Raw genomic sequence first — 12,251 nt, 5'->3', positions numbered from 1 at the left:
TGTGGCAGGCGCCTATAGTCCCAGCTACTTGGGAGGCGGAGGCAGGAGAATCGCCTGAGCCCAGGAGTTGGAGGTTGCTGTGAGCTGTGATGCCACGGCACTCTGCCCAGGGTGACAGCTTAAGGCTCTGTCTCAAATAAATAAATAAATAAAGTCAATTACCAACTCTACTAAAATTTTATTGCTATAATGAAGTTTTTGCATAATTTGTTAAAAGCTAGTTTTCTTAGTTGTCATGACTACGTGATTCTTTAGATAAGTATAAATGCACAGAAAAATTTGCTCTTCCGCCATTGTCCCCACTACAAGACCTGAGAGGGCAGCTTTTGGGAACAATCACATTGAAAGCAAGATAAATCTGTATTTTCCCCTTATTTGCCCTCTTGTGTGTGTCCTAACAGCTCTCTTTCCTGGGAAAATTATTCTTTTATTTGTACACAAATAGACAAATTTTTACCAAGACCTAGCAAGTCAACTTACATTGATATTTGCATTAAATAATAATATTGTTTTCAATATTATTGAAATACATCAATAAAATCCTGTCCGATGGTAAAAACTTTATCATTTCTAATTAACAGTCCTGTAGGTACGTATTGTTTTTGTCCATTTTACACATGCAGATTAAAAAAAGACAGATCATCAGAGAAATTAGTTTTAGTTAATGGACCTTATGCACATTTTACAGAAGTATTTTGGTGGTAAAATGTGTAACTTTTAAGGTAGTAAAATATTCAGATAGGTTACCTCCGAAAGACGTTGGTCAATATTTGTGTTTCCACAAGGCTTGATTAGAAGCTTTTCCTGCCAGCATTCCAATGGCCTCGTCGATGGAGTGAGAAAATCTGAAACAGAATCTTTTCATTAATAGAGCACAATGTTCTCTTCATTAACTTTTATAACAGGTCTATCTCCTTCACAAAGTAAGCATGTACCTTTAATGAGCTTGAACACTACAGGAGAATTAATCATTGAAAGGACAAGATGTGTTCAATACAATTACAACTATCACATGTGGCTGTTGAACCCTTGAAATGGGGCTGATCTTCACTGAAATGTGGTATAAGTGTAAATGACTTACGGAGTTTGATGACTTATTCTAGGGGAAAAAAGCAAGTATATCATGTCTGTAATTGTACATTAATTTCATGTTGAACTAATGATATTTTGGATGAGTAGGTTAAACAATATACTACCGGAATTATTTCCAGATATTTCTTGTTACACCCCTTAAAGTAGTTATTAGAAATGCTAAAATTATATATTAGCCTCACATTAGATTTCATTTGGCTATCACTGAACCTGAGGGTTGGTATTTGCAAGGAAGCTAAGTATTCATAAATCAATGTGATCTTGGCCAGGCACAATGGGTCACATCTGTCATTCCACTGTGGATAGCTGAGGTGGGAGGATAAGTTGAGGGCCCAGGATTCAAGACCAGTCTGAGTAACATAGCAACTCAGACATTTCTATAAAACATCATTACCCAAAAATGGTGTTCTGTAGTACCAGCTGCTAGGGAGGCTAAGGCAGGAGGATTGGTTGATCCCAGGAGTTTGAGGTTGCACCGAGCTATGATGACACCATTGTATTGTTGCTTGGATGACAGAGAAAGACTCTTATCTCAAAAAAAGAAAAAAAATAACATGATCTTTTATTCTCAGTATTTAAACAAACACATTTCACAGCAATGGAAAAGCTAAGATTATAATTTCAGATCTCAAAAAAGTCTAGCTTTCTAAATTAATCATTCTTATTAATGGCCTGTTAACGCTAATCCATCATTCTCTTATCTACAACTCTTTTGGAGAACTTAAAATTTAAGATTTCTCATAGGATTCGAGTCTTTCAGAATTAGAACACCTATAGCAGGTTAAGAGAATATGGCAAGATATTCTGGAAATAGGAATTAGCATTTACAAAGGAATAAATACACATTTTGTTTTACGTGATAAATTAAGAGCCTGTCATTTCAAAAATGTGAAGTAAAATAAAGCAAAGAATAAATATTTGGAAATAGATTGAAAATATATGTAAAAGAATATTCACATATTTAATTAATATAGTTTTGTTTCTGCTATAAAATTATAGGGGAATAAAATTAACATCATAACCAATTATTTTTTCACAGCCCCAAATCAACTACTGAGAGATTATTCTATGGCAGGCACCTTTCTGGGCAGAGAAACAACCTTGAACCCCTGAACTTTCTGCCCTTGTAGAGCTTTTGTTCTATTGGGATAAGCCAACCATGAACAAATGAATGAAATACAGAGTGTATGTAACAGAATGTGAACTACTGTGAAGAAAAACACTGTCTGGGAGGGAGATTGCAATTTAAACCTCCTTGTCAGGAATGACCTCATGGCAAGGTGACTTTTGACCAGAGACCTGGAAGAAGGTGGCTCTTTGTTACCTGGAAAGTGGCAGGGAGGCCCTGCCTGGAGTGATCCAAGGGAGGTCCTGGCCTGATCCAAGAACCAGTTTTTGGAATCCACCCTGTGAGCAGATACTTCACTCATCACTTGCAGCCTGCTCATGCTCTTAGCCTATAGCTTTATATTCTCTATTATTCTGAATGATATGCATTTTTGTTTTGTTTTTAATAGTATAATGTGTCCAGAGCCAACTGCAATAAGATTATTATGTTGTTCACGGATGGAGGAGAGGAGAGAGCCCAGGAGATATTTGCCAAATACAATAAAGACAAAAAAGTGAGTGCAATCATATATTTTAATATTGGTCTAGGTCGTTTTTAAAGGTATATTGGCTAGTGGTGGTGAGAGGAGAATTTTGGATTCAAAATATTAGAATGCTAATTATAAAGTCATATGAATCATGGATTATAAATCAATGTGTGAAGTGAAGAATTGTTAAATACATTTATTTACATGAGATTCACAGGTAAATGGTAATTGATATATTAATAAAATAATCTGGATATTTGAGTCTTGTTTGATTCTTATGCGGAGATTCCAAATAAGAAAGTATTATAAAAGGAGAAAAATCTGAAGAAAATGAAAAAAAAATAGGACAAATGTAAGCTAAGCTTTATCCAAGCTTGTCTTGGATAAAATACATAGTTATATCACTTAATTATTAAAGATTATAGTAATCCAATTTCCTAAATACTCAAATAATGTCTATAAATTTTGTATTTTGTAGATTTACAAAAAGGCAATTTACCAAAGCAAGAAGTTACATCCTTATTTGAAAACTGTCTCTTTTCAAGAAAAGATTTAAGACAAATTTTTTATGAGTATAATAATTTAAAAAAATCAGTCACTATGCAATAAAAACAATGATGATCGATGTTTTATATTTGGAATATATTTGTTTCACTGTTTACTTTCTAGATAGAGACTTAGTGAACGTACCGATACTATGGAGAATACCAGCTTGGATTGACTCTTTTAAGTGCTATATTTTTTCTAACAGTCCTACCATCAGATTTTTCCACTTATCTGACTGAGTCTCCACATTTATCAGAGGATAATGATTCTCAACCTGGTTCTCTAAAATATTAATGAGCCATAAAAGAGTAATGAGGAATTATAAGCCATTTCTTGACTCTGCCAAGTAAAATGCCCATTTTCTGTGGTTTTGATTGGAATTTTTACATCTAGAAAGAAGTAGCTTTGACTAACTCGAACAGACCATTCTATATGTGTTTGAGGAACACATATGGATTGTGTTTATATGTGATAAAAAGATAGAGAGGTAATATGAATTAAAGTACTCAGAGGATTTAGTGATAAATATTGTGAATAGTGAGGTATAGTTCTGATGAAAATTTTTGGAACACTTGAAAACACTGTTAGGTTCTTTTTTGCCTGGTAGTATTTGAAAATGATCAAAGAATTGAAACTATATACACACATAACTTCAAGTTAGTCACAAATCTTTTTATTATTCACCTCTTTGCATACTGTACATGCTGCAATGTCATATGGTTAAATGTAAGTTGGTTTTATTCTTTTGTTTAACATGTGGAGATTTTAATGGTATAGAGGAACAATTTCTTTTGAAAAAGTTGTAAAATGGATTAGCTATTAATATCTTTTGAATATTTTCAAGTGATAACATGATTCTATGAATACTTCTTTCAGTACATCATCAGAATTAAAAGTAGTGGGGAGAGGCAGACACATTCATCTAAGATACAGCATGCATGTCTTATTTATATAAGATCAGTGCCTAGGTTATATAGTAACTCTTACTCACCATTCAAAATCCAGGGCAAGCCTTACTACAAGGAGGGTATACCAGATGCCTTCCTCCCTCTGCCGTCCTGTCAGGCACTTTGTACAAAGCCCTGCATGTCCCCCCACATACACTACTCACGGGAATCTCTTTGCATGATGAAAACAAAGTTCTCCCGTATTGGGACTGAGTCTTGTTTAACTGTGAACTTTAGGCGTGCAGCCAAGATCACAGACAGATCTTGTGATATGCATGACAGTAAATAAATTGAGAACATCTAACAAAAGTTGGAAGCATGAGTTCTGTTTTAAAAAAAAATTCATAATTATAAAGCATACCTGGTGTAAGAAGTGCTTCACTTATTCAAATATTCTGTAGAATCTACTTTTTACGTATTTTGGAGAACTCAAATATAAAGCAAGATTAATACATAATTCCACTATATTAATATACTAAAATAAATTTATCTCAAAAATCTGCTAATTATCTTTAATAATTGGAAGAGACTTTTACCTTATATTTAGCCATAATTTTAATCATATTTTATTATTTTAGGGTTGAGATATTTAAGTGCATGTAAGGACAGCTACAAGTTGTCTCGTTTTTCAAATAGATGTTAACTGGAGATAAGTCATTTCTTCTTGTACTGTGATATCATCCCAAACAACCATTAGGAATCCTGTTTGCTCCTGGATACTTTGTTTCAAAACGGAATAGTTTCTTACTCAAATATGGTTACATTCTATGTAACATTCTATATTTGATCTTATGCATAAGATATATCTTGATTTCAAGGGAGTATGCAATTTTTAAGCTTATTTAGATAACAGAATATAAATATACAAAAATAGGTCATTTTTTTGGGCGGCGCTTGTGGCTCAGTGAGTAGGGCACCAGCCCCATATACTGAGGGTGGCAGGTTCAAACCCGGCCCTACGCAAACCACAACAAAAAATAGCTGAGCATTGTGGCAGGCACCTGTAGTCCCAGCTACTCGGGAGGCTGAGGCAAGAGAATCACCTAAGTCCAAGAGCTGGAGGTTGCTGTGAGCTGTGATGCCATAGCACTCTACCGAGAGTGACAAAGTAAGACTCTGTCTCTTAAAAAAAAAAAAAGTCATTTTTACCTAAACTTGTTTATGTGGTACTATTTCTTTTCCCTTTTGAAACTCAGTATGCCGTCGGAAATTAACAGAATAACAGGTTTTAGGGGCACATCATTCGTTTTCTTTTCTTTTTTCTGACATAAGAGATTTTATGAGAGCAAACGTTGTCTACCCTGTGTATTCACAGTTTGTTCAAATGGTTGAATTGATGAAAAATTTACTGGTTTTAGCCTTTTTAAAATGTATACATCCTAAAAATATATAGTCTAAATATTAATATCTTGAAACACAGCTTCTCCTTCCAGTCGCCTTTTACAGGAACTCATTCTTTTAAATACAGGATATGTTTTGTAAGATGATAAATCAGTTAATAAAATATTTTTGAAACAAATAAGTCATAGTCCGCTTCAGCCTCCTGCTCATCTGCTGACATGCTGACTGCTGTGCTTTAAGGACGCACACACTTTTCTTACATGAATAGCAAGGCAACTTTGAAAATTATTCAGTTTCTGTAATGTTTTAATAAATAGTATTTTTATCTAACAAAAATTAAGATGTTCTTGGAACTGTATAGTGAATTGATTCTGTGATTTCTAATTTTAACAGGTTTACCAAGGTTCTTTGCTAACACCATTTATAGACATATATACACCTATACCTATAAACTTACATATACGTATAAATGCCTGCATACATACATATATTGCCACATACTTCTATATATCTTAAATGGATGCCTCCTCTGCTGGTATCTCCAGGAACGAGGGAGCATGGATGTGACTCTGGCATGAGCTCTCTTACACAAACGGATATGAGTAAAAGCCAACAGGAGGGTGTCTCCTGTGGCTCAAAAGACTAAGGTACCAGCTCCATGTGCCGGAGGTGGTGGGTTCAAACCCATCCCTGGCCAAAACACACACACACACAAAAGCCAACAGGAGGTTGAGAAAGGACAGATGAAGAAGTATAAACATAAACCATTTTTTCCTAAAATCTTGGCAAATTTGCAAGGACTAGAGGAGAAAAATAAGACCGTCTACTTGGGGCTAAGTTGTATGTGTGTGTGCTTACAGATGGCAGACCTCAGAAATATTGCAGGTTTCATTGCAGACACCACAATAAAGCAAATATCACAAAAAAGTCAGTCTCACTATTTTTGTTTCCCCAGTACATATAAAAATTACTCTATACTGTAGTCTCCGAGTTGTACAATAGAATTATGTCTAAAAAACCAGTGTATATACCTTAATTAAAGAATACTCTTTTTTTACTAAAAATAAGCTAGCAATCATCTAAGCCTTCAAGCAAGTCTTAATCATTTTGTGGGTGAAGGTTCTTGTCTTGATGTGGATGGCTGCTGACTGATGAGGGTGGTGGTTGCTGAAGGCTGGCATGACTGTGGCAATTTCTTAGACTAAGGCAACAATGAAGTTGGCCACATCAATTGACTCTTTCTTTCATAAAATATTTCTCTGTAGCATATAGTGCTATTTGATAGCATTTTACTCACATAGAACTTCTTTTAAAATTGTAATCTGCACTTGCAAGTCCTGCTACTGTCTTATTAGATAAGTTCAAGTAATAGTCTGTGTTCTTTATTGTCATTTGAACAATGTTCATAAATTCCCTCTCAAGAAACTACTTTCTCTGCTCATCCATAAAAAGCAACTTGTCATTCATTTAAGTTTTATCATGAGACTTTTGCGATTCAGTTTCTTCTAGAAGATTGCCTCCTAATTTTGTTCTTTTGCTGTTTCCACCACATTTCACCAGAGGAAGTGTGGTTACTTCCTCCACTGAAGTCTGAACCCCACAAAGTTATCCATGAGGGCTGGCATCAACTTCTTCCAAACTCCTCCCATGAATCATGGTAACAGCATCTAGGATTGTGACTACTTTCCAGGTGTTCAGTTTGCTTTGCCCATGTCCATTAAAGCAGTGATTTTCAACAGCACACTGGTGTGCCATGACAGGATCTGAGGTGTGCCACAAAAATTTTAAAAGATTATTAATTAAAGTATTTACAAAAGAAGTTCAAACACAGTAAGTATTTTTTCAACTCTTTTTTTTTAATCAACATAATTTAAGTGTGCCATGGAAGTTTAACTATAGGTTCAAGTGTGGTGTGAGATTTAAAAAAAAAAGGTTGAAAATCACTACATTCCAAGAATCACTACCCTGTGACATCCATAGCCTTACAAAAGATATTTCTTAAATTTAAGACTTGAAAATTCAAATTAGTTTTTGATCCATGTGCTGTAAAATAGATGTTTTATTAACAGGTATGAAAACAACATTAATCTTGTACATCTCCATCAGACTTTTAGATTACTAGGTGCACTGTCAGTGAGCAATAATACAGAATTTTGAAGGAAATCTTTTGTTTTTCCTCTTAGTAATAAATCTCAATAGTGGGGTTAAAATATCCAGTAAACCATACTATAAACAGATGTGCTGTCATCTAGGCTTTGTTGTTTCATTTATAAAGTGTTAACAGAGTAGATTTAGCATAGTTCTTAGAGGCCACAGGACTTTTGGAAGGGCGAATGGGCATTGGCTTCCACTTAGACTTGCCAGCTTCATTAGCCCCTAACAGAGACTCAACCTGCCCTTTGAAGCTTTGAAGCAGGATGCTGACTGCTCCTCTCTAGCCGTGGCAGTCCTAGATGGCATCATCTTCCAATCGAAAACTGTTTCATCCACATTTGAAACCTGTTGTTTATTACAGACACCTTCATCGATGATTTTAGCTTTTCCTGGTAACTTGCTGCAGCTTCTTTATCAGCTCTTGCTGCTTCACCTTACACGTTTATGTCTTAGAGATGACTTTTCCCCTTAAACTTCATAAACTCATCTTTATTATCTTTAAACTTTTCTTCCTTACTTGTCTCAGCCTTCATAGAATTGACAAGAATTAAGAATTCATTAAGAAAAGAATTAAGAACTAAGAATTAATCCTTGCTCTGGAGGAGGGGATGTTCTGGTAAAGATGATCTTCTATGAATAGCAATAAGGCTATTCAAGTTCCTTATCATTTGTATGTTCACTGGCGTAGCACTTCTAATTTCTGTCAAGAACTTTCCTTTCACATTTACAATTTGACAAACTGTTTGGCACAAGACCCCTAGCTCGTGGCCTATCTTGACTTTCAACATTCCTTCCTCACTTAGCTTAATCATTTCTAGCTTTTTACTTAAAGTAAAAGATGCACAACTCAGCCTTTTACTTGAATGCTTAGAGGTTATTATAGGGTTATTAATTAATCTAATTCTAATGCTTAGAGGTCATTATAGGGTTATTAATTAATCTAATTCCAATGCTTAGAGGTCTTTATAGGGTTATTAATTGCCCCAGTTCCCATACTCAGGCAATACAGAGGTCCAAGGAGAGAGGGAAATAGACCAGGAAGTGACTAGTTGGTGGAGTCTTTAGAAAATACACAATACTTATCGATTAAGTTCACTGTCTCACATGGGCATTATTCAGGGCAAACCAAAGCAATTACAATAGTATCACCCAAAATTACTGATCCTAAATAACCATAGAAAGATATAATAACAATGAAAAGTTTGAAATACTATAAAAGTTACCAAAATGAGACACAGAGACATAAAATGAGCACCAACACCAAAAATGATGTTGCTAGAATTTCTCAATCCAGATTTGCCACAAACCTTTGATTTGTAGCAAATGCAATATAGCAAAGTTAAATAAAATGAAGCACAATAAGATAAGCTATGCTTGTAAACACATGTGTATTTATGCATATTGTTTTAATATATTGATGACCTCATTTATTATTATGTATTAAAAGTGAGTGAAAGAATATACAGACAGGGAAAGGTTATAGGTACAAAATAAAAAAAGACTGATTGATAGAGATTTTTAAAAGAGGAGAGATTGAGAAAGATACAGAACACAAGCTTTTGAATTTGATAGTTACATTTCTGGAAACATTGCTGAACTACATTTCACATATACTCTACTTTCAAGTTCAATGTCTTTTTACATTTTCCAGTGGGAGAGAACCTTGTTAAATGAGTAAAACATTCATCTATTGGTATTTACATGTTCCGTATCCACTAACAGTGAATACAAATGATAGCAGGCAACCGCTTTTAATTCAGTTATATTTTTGCATATATTTGCATTTTATTAAGCCAGCAACATTTAACAACATATATAGTTAATTGTATATTCCAAGGGTATGTGTGTATATAGTGCATGTATATATACATAATGTGTGTGTAGTGTGTATATGTTTTTATACACACAAATAATTACAAAAAATATTTAAGATTTTTTTTTTTTGCTGTCTTCGAATATGGATTCAAATGCTTGTGGATGTTTTGAGGAACCACTTTGAACAATGAAGTTGGTCATGTTAATTGACTCTTCCTTTCCTTATATCAGAAAAAATAGTCTTTAGATCTAAAACTTCCATAAGAAATAAAAAAGGATGCTACATAATGATAAAAGAACCAATATATCAGGAATATGTAACAAAAATATATGCACCTAACATCAGAGCACCAGAATATATAGAACAAACTTTGGCAGAACTGAATGGAGAAATATACAGTAATACAATAACAGTGGGAGACTTCAATACCCCACTTTCAGTAATGATTAGAACATTTAGACATGTGATCAGTGAGGAATCAGAGGACCTGAACAATGCCACAGACCAAATAGATTTGATAGACATACGCAGAACATTCCATCCAGCAGAAGCAGATAACACAATTCTTCTTAAGCACAGATGGAATTTTCTCCAGAATAGATCATGTGTTAGGTCACAAAAGCAGACTTAACAAATTTAAGAAGACTAAAATCACACCTAACGTCCTTACTGACCACAGTAGAGTGAAATTAGAATGCAATAGCTGAAGGAATAGTTTTTCTTTGCATATGCTATGATTGTATGTATAGGAAACATTAATGACTTCTCCAAAACCTGTTAGAACTAGGAAACAAATTCAGTAAAGTTGCAGGATACAAAATCAGCATTAAAGAATCAATTGGGTTTGTATACATGAATAACTACATACCTTAAAGGGAAATTAGAAGAACAATGCCATTTATACAGCATCAAAAAGAATAATGTAGCTTGGAAAAAAAAAAAAACTTAAGGAGGTGAACAACTTGTATACTAAAAATTTTTAACACTGTTATAAAGGAAATTCTTCATAGAAGACAGAAACAAATTGAAAGGCATCTTGTGTTAATGGATGGAAGACTTACTAAAGCAATCTACAGATTCAATGCAATCCTTGTCAAAATCCCAGTGACATTTTTCTTTTTACAGAAATAGAAAAAAATTATAAAATTTAAATGAATACACAAAAGACCCTGAAAAGCCAAATAAAGCTTGAACAAAAGAACAAAGTTGGAGACATCAAACTTCTTGATTTCAAGATATATTACAATTACAAAGTTGCAGTCATTAAAACAGTATGGTACTAGTACAAAGACAGACAGGGTGGTGCCTGTAGCTCAAGGAGTAGGGCACCAGCCCCATATACAGGGGGATGGGGTGGTGTGGGTGGTGGTGGTGGTGGGTTCAAGCCCAGCCCCATCCAAAACTGCAAAAATAATTTGAAAGACAGACAGACATTGTGACCACTGAAGCTGAATGGAGAGCCCAGAAATAAGTTCATAGATATATATATGATCAACTGATCTTCTACAAGACTGCCAAAAATGCAAAATGGCAAAAAGGCACGAGGGCTCATGCCCATTATCCTAGCACTCTGGGAGGTTGACGCAGGAGGATTGCTTGACTCAGGAATTCAAGACCAACTTGAGAAAGAGCAAGACCCCGATTCTACTAAAAATAGAAAAGCTAATGAGGTGTTGTGGTGGGCATGTATAGTCCCAGCTACTTGGGAGGCTGAAGCAAGAAGATTGCTTAAGCCTAGGAGTTCGAGGTTGCTGTGAGCTATGACACCATGGCACTCCACCCAGGTGATGGAATGAGACTCTGTCTCAAAAAATAATAAATAATAAAAAAAGGAATACAAAATTGGGAAAGGATGGACTCTGCAACAGATGGTGTTGGAGAAACTGGAAATCCATGTGCAGGAAAGGATGACATAGACCCTTATCTGATACCATCACAAAAACCAACTAAAAATGCATTAAAGACTTACGTTTAAGACCTGAAATGTTTAAACTTCTAGAAGGAAACATCAAGGAAAGCTTCCTGGCATCTGTATTAGCAATGGCAATTTCACAGATAAAACTCTAAAAGTACAGACAACTAAACCATAAACTTACCCAGTGGGACTACATCAAACTAAAAAGCTAATCGTAGAAGGTACTGTGTGATTTCACTTTACATGAGAATCTAAAATGGTCAAATTCACAGAGTCAAGAGCGGCTGTCAGAGGTGAGGGAGGGACCGATGGGGAGTTATACTCATCAGGGGGCATCGATTTAGGTTCAACAAGATGAAGAAGCTGCATACATTTGCGACACAACAGTATTTTATAGTCAACAGTAAAAATGTTGTATATTTAAATACACGTTCAGAAGGCAGATCTCATGTTATGTGTTCTGACCACAGTAACATTTTTAAAGTAGAGAAAAATTATGATATCTTAAAAGAAAGCTTGATGAGCTTAAGAAAAAAATCTGAGAACTACTCTTTGAGTCTTCCCCCCCCCCCCGAGCCTCTCTTTTGGTGCTAATATGGCTACTGAATGCTTCATTTACACTCATTTTTTATCCAGATGAGTCAAAAGTCACACGGAACAACTCTTGTAGGTCTGATGAGGTTCACCCGGAGAGGTGATGAATGAAACTACAGATACACAATTTAATGAGGCCCAAAGGTTTGAGAATTAGAACAGAATGTTTGGTTTTGTGAAATGCACTACTCTCAGGAATTAATCTATCTGATTATATGTAGATAGGTGCAGCTTTATAACTGAATCCATGT

At 34.9% G+C, this 12,251-nt stretch overlaps 1 protein-coding gene across 2 annotated transcripts in view; it reads left to right on the top strand.

Moving 5' to 3' along the window:
- CACNA2D1 (calcium voltage-gated channel auxiliary subunit alpha2delta 1) overlaps positions 1 to 12,251 on the top strand; it is a 502,006-nt gene that overhangs the window by 408,553 nt on the left and 81,202 nt on the right. For both annotated transcript variants that reach the window (XM_003782628.2, XM_012811373.2), the window contains exon 12: positions 2,610 to 2,714. In XM_003782628.2, the coding sequence (XP_003782676.1) occupies positions 2,610 to 2,714 (105 nt within the window). The remainder of the gene's footprint in view (positions 1 to 2,609; positions 2,715 to 12,251) is intronic.

This window comes from Otolemur garnettii, unplaced genomic scaffold, assembly GCF_000181295.1.
Source record: "Otolemur garnettii isolate 467f Iridium unplaced genomic scaffold, OtoGar3 scaffold00005, whole genome shotgun sequence".
Taxonomy (NCBI): Eukaryota; Metazoa; Chordata; class Mammalia; order Primates; family Galagidae; genus Otolemur; species Otolemur garnettii.
The sequence above is the reverse complement of the archived record's forward strand: the minus strand, read 5'-3'. Positions and strand labels throughout refer to the sequence as shown.